Raw genomic sequence first — 8,154 nt, forward strand, 5'->3', positions numbered from 1 at the left:
AGACAAATATTCTGACAATTGTGCTGTCTTGGGACATTAAGAAGAGAATATTACATTAAAGGGTTGACATTTGCAAGAGTTTGAACACTGGGTGTTTACTTTCTTTCTTCTGGATGAGGATACCAATTGCACAGTAATACCTTTTGGGTCTTTATTTCTTCAGAACATGAGAACAAAAAATGAAGTAGATGACAATGAGAAGAGAAAAAAAATTCCATACAGGATATGCTGTGTCACTAGTGATTAAATCAGAAACAATTAGAAACTTTATTTGTCTGTGTCAATAATGTGTACCATTTATAAGGAACAGCACAATTAGTGCACTTCCCCCATAAAGCTGTGCACAATACACACAAAATAAAATAATCAAACAAATAAAATGAAAGAATTTTACACAACTATAATAATTAATAACAACTCTGAACAATCAGAATCATATTCTCCCTATAGCATAAAAATTTAAAAAGCAAATAAACCAACGAGCTTTGAAATTGAAATTTACCAACCATAAGAATTTCATAAAGTCCTCTGTGAAAATTCGCTATGGGATTATTGACATTCTGAATATGGCTAAAAATGAGTGCAGAATCTTTCTAATGTTTAAACAACTTATATCCCTTAACTATATTTACTTGGTGTTTCTAGGCTAGCTTTACATTTAGTAAATCTCCAAGGGGGAGAAAATAATGGGTTAGAATGTACCCTCAAAGGAGCTAGGTCACTAGTGTTGGTGCCAGGTCAGGGATGGGTCTCTGAGAGAGAGGAGGAATCGTAAGGTGTGGGTCAGAGAAAAGTACAGTTTCAGCAAAAATAAAAACGGGATGAACTGGGCCTTCTCAGTGATCTGGATCAACAACATGATTGCCTTTCTTGGTTTAAAATGGGGAGATGTACATATCTGCAAGTTGGCTGAGAATAAAGAGGATGCTTTTCCAAACCTATGCTTTACACTCTTAGTTAAAGAAAATCCTGGATATTTGGACAATTGTATTTGTAAAGGTTTAATGTGTTTATGTTAAAAGTGTTTCACGACTGTGTTTTTCCTTGCAGGATAAAACTGTTTCCATATGGCTGTTAACTTTTACTCACGGAAATAGCAATCACATTAACTCCAACCTCCCTGAGGGCAGGGATCTGGGCTGTCTTGGTCATGGTTTAGTCACCAGGAAGTAGCATACTACCTAGCATATTGAGTGGGCAACCAGCATTTAATTTATTCATTCAATCACAAAATGTTTATTAAATGATGAATGACATGATATCTAAGGGGAAGAAGAGAAAATAAGTCTCAACAGCTTTTATTTCTTAAATATCTCTGAATCAATACAGAGGGCCGGGGATGTTTCCAGCCTGGGATTCTTTACAGATGAAGTTTCTGAGAGGTGACCAAAGTCATTCCATTTTTCCTCATTAGTAGACTCACTGCTTTGGAATGTTGGGTTTACCCACGTTCTTTGGTATTTTGAAAGAGAAAGAGCCATTCCTTTTAAAGGGTTAAAAACCTCCCAGTGCAGTCCTACTGGGAGTCACTAATCTCATTGAATCACCTTCTGTTTAGTCATAAGTAGAGGAGACTTACTTTTAAAGGCCCACCGGTCACCCTGGCTTCTTCCCTATTCAGGAACTACTAATATAATCAGAGGGGCCTGCACTGAATGGTGAAAGAAACAGGGCTCAAAATAGCCTTCTACATAAAAAAATAAAGTGAACAAACCAGCACTATCTACCATCTGTGCCAGACAGAGCAGATGTGAAATAAATACTTTGGGGAAAGGGGTGTTATGGGAATGGCGGTTCTGAAAGCCCAGGCACATCTAGCACCTCCACTTCTGTACAACGCCTTTCTCCCTGGCCTTCCTGAATTAGTGAATGATTCTTAGAGGCCTCTGATGTATTCCATATGGCTAATTTTCCATGAAGATCTTCATAGTTTGCCTGCTATCCTTTTAACAACTTTAACTTCACCTCATATGACAGTTATTGCTTCTTAGAAAAGAATGTGCAGATCCATGAACAATAAGCCATTTTCTCTTTTTATCCCTAGTAATAATCAAATTCAATAACAACACAAAAGTAACAACTCAGGCGAAAAGAAAACTCACTTATGTCTTCAATGTCCAATCAACGTTGCCGAATGGGAGAACAGTATTTGCTATACTCTACTATCTACAGATACGCTTTGTTTTATTGATTTTTCATTCATGCACTGTGTAACAGGCATCACAACAACATTCCCAAACAGGCACATGAGGAAGGAGCACATGTTCAGTCATGACTGGAACAGGATTGTGCAAGCCATGGATGCCTTCGAAAATAAAACTGACGGACAATCCCAGGCAACGGCAACATGGGACTGGGACACATTGATGCAAATGGAAAAGGATGATGTGCTTTTTGAATGGGGTTGTTCTTCCTGTTTGTAGGGGATGGGAAGGTGGGCAGGAGAAGGAGGGTTGGGACAGGGGGGTCAGCTGGGCTGGAATGCTAGAAGAAGGGCCTTGCTAATCACAGTCTAGAGCTGAAGAGATAAGAAATAAAAGATTGTGCATGTTCCCGGGAATCTAGGCACATTATCCCTGTACCTGTTGAACAAGAGTGCCAGGCATCGCATCCCTAAATATCAGGCTATATCTAGAACTGTCACTTTTCCTGGTTTCATTCCAGCTCCCGCGCTTCTTCTTGGAGGCAGCTTCACCTCTGCTCATGTTCCAGAGACAAGCATGAAATGTGGTAATATGGTGAAGACATGCTTCTTTCTTCTTTCATGCCCAGATCGTTTCTTAACCCAAAATAATTTTTAAAGTATTTGGGGGAGGTGAAGAGAATCTTCATGATTTAAATTTTCACCAAAAACCCATTTCCATTTGGATGGGTCATCACCTCCCACAGAGAGAAGCAAAAACCCTGACCCTCTCGACAGAACAAAATAAAACAAAAAATAAAAGCCAAACATTAACCACCACCCTGACCTCACTGAAAACAAAATCAAAAACAAGGAAACAAATCAAAACCTTAATGATATATGAACCTGGAGAGAGTACAGCCCTTCTCGGCCAAGCTGCAAAAATGGCCCTGCCTCCATGCCTTGTTCAATGTGACGATGCCCCTGGGAATGGGAGGTGATGCTTTCTTACTTCGGCCCTAGTACATTATGCTCTTGAAGCTGGATTCCATCAGCAGGTGAGTGAACATGACAAATGCCAGTTTCCTCTGTTCGCTATACATAATTTTTTATGTATATATATGTATATATATATATATAAATTTACTATATCTGATTGTTCCTTTAGAAGCCTTCTATGTGGCAGTAGGCCTCCAGGGAGGAGAAGAAAATGTACAAGAGCCACAGGAGCACAAAGAGGCAGGATGTGAGGAGCTTGGCAGTCCGGGGCCCACCCAGCTCACCTCCGATTTCTGGCCTCCGCCGATACAGCAGCACCCCCACATTGATGAAAGCAAATATGGTGAAGAGAGTGACAGAGAAAGCTAGTGTGCCAGGGGACACTTTGAACTGTTCCCCATTGGCCGCGTGGTAGATGGCAGCGATGGACCAGGCCACACCGATTCCCAGGAAGACATTCACCGCGTTGCTGCCAGTGACGTTACCTATGGAGGCGTCTGCATACTGGTCCTGGGTGGCTGCCACTTTGCTGGCAAATGTGTCTGCAGAGGAAGAAGAAAAAGGCAATGACACTCAACCTTTTAATGTTTGTGGAGTGCTGGAAGCTTCAGCTGTGTATTGTAGAATCAAACCCTGGATATAAATCAAATGACCAAGAGTGAGCTGTGATGTTCCTTTGAATCAGAGTCCTGTGGTCAAAAGAACAGGATCCAAGTATTGGGAGTTAAGGGTGTAGTGCTGGCTGTGTTACTGACCGAGAAAGTGATCTTAGTCAAGTTCTTTACCCACGGATACCACAGTTCTTTGTAATACTGATCTTGCAGGTCAGCATTTTTTGGATTAATCCCAGCCCATCTCTGTTAGAATCAAGTGAGGTCTTTCTAAAGAGTGAATATTACAAGGCTCCATCCATTTGTGCAGGGTCATGATCACTGGGGCCCAGGAATCTATTTGAACAATATCCCAAAAGATTCTAGTTCATTATCAGTTGAAAATGGCTGCCGGAGGGTATTACTGAAAGATGCTGTATCAGCAGCTGTAGTTTACCCATGAGAAAGTTAAGGTGTCCAGAGAGATTTCCAAAGATTTGAGAGCAAGTCAACAGTGGAACTGAAAAGAATTGAATTGGGACAATAGCTGTTTGCCTAGAGCCTTATGAATAGGAAAGCAGATTCATGCACTTGATTGCACTGACTGTGATAACGATTCTAAGAGGTGAGGACTCTAGGCTTAGAGATGATACGTGATGGGCACTTGAGCTCCAGACTCCTCTCTTCAAAGTTAATGTTTTCTCATTGTGCTATCTTACCTTGCACTGTGCCATGGGGACCAATGACCATCCTCAAAGCTCTCAGTTCACCAATAATTCTAAATGCATCTTTTTCTGAAAATAGGAAGGTCATGGCCCACAAAAGCTGGTAGAACAACAGTAACTTAGGCTTCTTGATGAGCAGAACACAGGGGTTCAGAGCACATGTGAGCTAGAGGGTTTCAAACCCTGCCTTCACAACTGACCGTGTGACCCTGGGCAGAGTACTTAACCTCTCTAAGCCTCAATACTCTAATCTGGGAAATGGGAATAGTGATATCCACTTCAGACTGCTGTTGTTAAGTTGAAATATTACACGTAAAATGTTTTTTATGTTTCTTGGCAAAAAGTAAAGAGTAGGTCTTTTTGTCGTTTTAACGAAATGCAAACAGAGCAGGCTAGATTAGTTTAAAAGTTGGGGTGGGATCTGAAATAGCTCCCTTCACTAAACATGTAAACAAAACTTGCAAGATACTTGATTTATTGTCTATATGATGCCTAGTTACCGACATCAAAATCCTTTTAGCTACCATTGCAAAATACCTTGCACAGTAGGTTTATAGTAGATGCTAATAACTGTCAAATTGAACTCACATTTGCAAAGGCAGTAACAGCAAGTATTATAGTAAACAAAACTTGCAAGATACTTGATTTATTGTCTATATGATGCCTAGTTACCGACATCAAAGTCCTTTCAGCTGCCATTGCAAAATACCTTGCACAGTAGGTTTATAGTAGATGCTAATAACTATCAAATTGAACTCACATTTGCAAAGGCAGTAACAGCAAGTATTATAGGACTACAAGGTGTTGTGTCATCTGCTCTGGTCCTCCTGAGGTCCCTGGCACGCTCTGACCATGCATGTGGTTGTATGATACCCGGACTAGTTTCTCCCTTCTGTCGCTATTCTGTTGCCCCCATATTTCCTCAGTAAATCTACTCTGGGGATGATACATAAAGCATGTAAGTTTATATCAGCTCACAGTGTCATGTTTTACAATGGATAAGAGGTTATTTGGGCTGCCCAGAGGCTACTGCATCTGCAGTATCACATTCTTTCTGGGAGGTGGTCACCCTGAAGGCCTGTCTCATTGATTCTAACCTCTGTCTGTGAAGGAAAGCATGTTTGATTACTATTTCATAATTCAAGAAACCAAGGCAAACACTGCTTATTTTATGCCAGGCACTATGCTACGCAGGTTACATGTATATTCTTATCCAGCACTCTCACAAGCCTTATTATAATTTGGGCAACTGTGATGTTGGAACTGTATACCTCTTGGACAGGGTCTTTGTCAGCAGAATGAGAATTTTTAAACTAAGTCTTTTGATTTCAGAGCCCATTCTTTGTCTACACCACGCTGCCCCTCCCAAGAAGGCGAAAGTTTTCCTTTCCTGTCCGTTCATTTCGGGTTGCCCTATTCCTCCCACTCAGAAACTGAAGCAGGTTCTCACCAAATGCTCTTTCCTATGTCAGGGGAACAAAGCCTGAAGGCGGTAGAGGCAGTTTGCTAATCCCCCTCCTGGATTTGTGCTGCTTTGTGCCTTCATGGTCACACATTGCAGCCCAATCAGGATATCAAAGAGACTGGTCTGTAAAGGAAAGGGAGACAAATCTTAATGGTCTCTTGCACTTCATTATTAAGAGTTATTAGAAGCTGCTGCAGTAGCACCCTCAAAAAAAATGAAGTCATTTTGCTTTTTTTTTTTCAAGGACAGACAGTGGAGCAAGGAAAGTAAAGGAACAAGAGTCCAAGGCAGGAGAAAGCAGCTTACCTACAGCCCAACTGCTGTGGAGGAACACCTGAGATGTTATTCTGAGCCGAAATGGCTGCTAGCACCAGCTGGTGGTGAACAGATGGCCATGATAGGTGGGACAGTTGGGGGAGGGGAGTATTCCCTTCTTATGCTGCAGGGACAGGTGATCTGCTGCTGTTCCACAGCACACACCTGCTTACCTCCCCTGGCACGTGGTGCATGGCACATGGACTCCCTGGGTGCCCCATCTCCACTCAGAAACCCTGGGCTTTCTGGATGGCACTTCTGCTGCTGTACCAGAAGGGAAGGATTCATAAAACCATAGATTCCTGGGTCTGGGGACTCTGAACACCCAAACCAGTCCTTTTGGTTGAAGTGGAGGACATACCTGGGTCTGCAGCAGTTTCCTCTCCCTCAAGCCACTTTTTAAATAGCCTATTAATGTGAATATTACATGATAATTCTGATTGTAGTAATAGGTTCCTGTTTTTAAATACCTTTCTCTGGATTTTCTAAAAATTAGTAGCCAAAGTGTCTAGCTCATCACATAAGTGAAACATGTTTGTGGCCTCTTTCTGTCTGGTAGGTTTTATTTACCTTGGTTATAAATCAGGCTTTTGGTCTATATTTTCAGTTCCAAAGCTACGTAAGAAAAATGGTTTAAGGACACATGCAATTCCAAACCATTAACCTTTGCCCCAACAGAGATAACTCTGTTTTCCAAATGGAGTGCAACAGATTGTCCCCAAATTACTTTCGATTGCTGCCTTACTGCTTAGTGCACAGAGCAACGCATCACATACCATATGTTAGGTGCTGCCAAGCCGTACCCTGATCACTACGTCTGCACCTGCTTCTGGCTGAACAAGGCAAATATCATTCCCCAAAGTAAAATCCGAGAAATAACTACTGCCTTTGTCTCAAGGGGAATGTAATCATATTCAGAGCTTGGTCTATTGAATAAAAATATATATAAATCAGATTTCCAATGTGATTGGCATAAATTAAGATATGTTGACAATAATATATATGTGTTTTCCTACATATTTACCTCAGGCCCAGGTTTCTAAAAGGATTTTTGCTATTTACTCCCAGCCTGAATTCTGATAAATTTTACATTAGTTGTACAGTTTTACTCATTTGGTTCTGTCTCCTTGGTACATGTGAATATACCTTTAAGAGGGCAGATTTGTTTGGGAAGCAGTACGGCTGGAATTGAACCACACATCATCAAGTCAGGACATAACTGTTCTCTGCAGACCTGCCTCAAGTTCACTGTACGTAATAACCCTGGCCAAGTCATTTGGTCAATATGCAAGAATAGTCCAACACCCTTTCCTCCAGAAATTATTTTTTGCCTGCATTACTCAAACTTTATAGCTACATATAGACCAAGCCTTAAATATCTCTTCTGTAAAAGGGGCCATTCTTCAAATTGTGTAGGTCAGACATAGGGTTGACGTATTATCTAGAGCAAGGGTTTCACTCCAGATAGTTCATCTTATTCTTGACTCTTAACACGCTGAGTGGGCCAGCTGTTCAGCTCTCAAGTGATTTGTGCTCAGGAACTGACAGTGGTGGTGATTTTTTAACTGGAGTCCGGCCTGGTTATGGAGGTCCAGTTGCTTTCCCCCAGCATGTATGAATTGCTGCCAATTAAAGAGGCAGGCAGGCTGTGCGGAGCTTGCTGGCACAGGAGTGGAAGAGCCTCCCCAAAGAGAAACTCTTGGCTCTTCCGACTATCTCTTGTTTTGGGGACAGTCACTTCACTCTTTTAGGCTTTGGTTGTCTCATACAATAATGAAGAATTTAGATTAGAATATCTAAGACTCTCTCTAACTTTATTGTTTGGGTGGTGCACAGAATACACCAAAACACTAAATTCTTTTTTTTTTTTCCCTTTTTGTCTTTTTTCATGACCGGCAACGGATTGCAACCCTCAGTGTTGCGCCCGTACCGGACTGG

At 41.4% G+C, this 8,154-nt stretch overlaps 1 protein-coding gene across 1 annotated transcript in view; it reads right to left on the reverse strand.

Annotated features, from left to right (window-relative positions):
* Positions 1-226: 226 nt before the first annotated feature.
* The window catches only part of LOC103588301 (sodium/calcium exchanger 1-like), a 95,288-nt gene continuing 87,360 nt past the window's right edge, over positions 227-8,154 (reverse strand). Inside the window, exon 8 of the mRNA XM_008569954.1 lies at positions 227-3,663. Within this exon, the coding sequence (XP_008568176.1) occupies positions 3,287-3,663 (377 nt within the window). The 3' untranslated portion in view covers positions 227-3,286. The remainder of the gene's footprint in view (positions 3,664-8,154) is intronic.

The sequence above is a fragment of the Galeopterus variegatus genome, unplaced genomic scaffold (genome assembly GCF_000696425.1).
Source record: "Galeopterus variegatus unplaced genomic scaffold, G_variegatus-3.0.2 Scaffold547, whole genome shotgun sequence".
In the NCBI taxonomy this organism is placed as follows: Eukaryota; Metazoa; Chordata; class Mammalia; order Dermoptera; family Cynocephalidae; genus Galeopterus; species Galeopterus variegatus.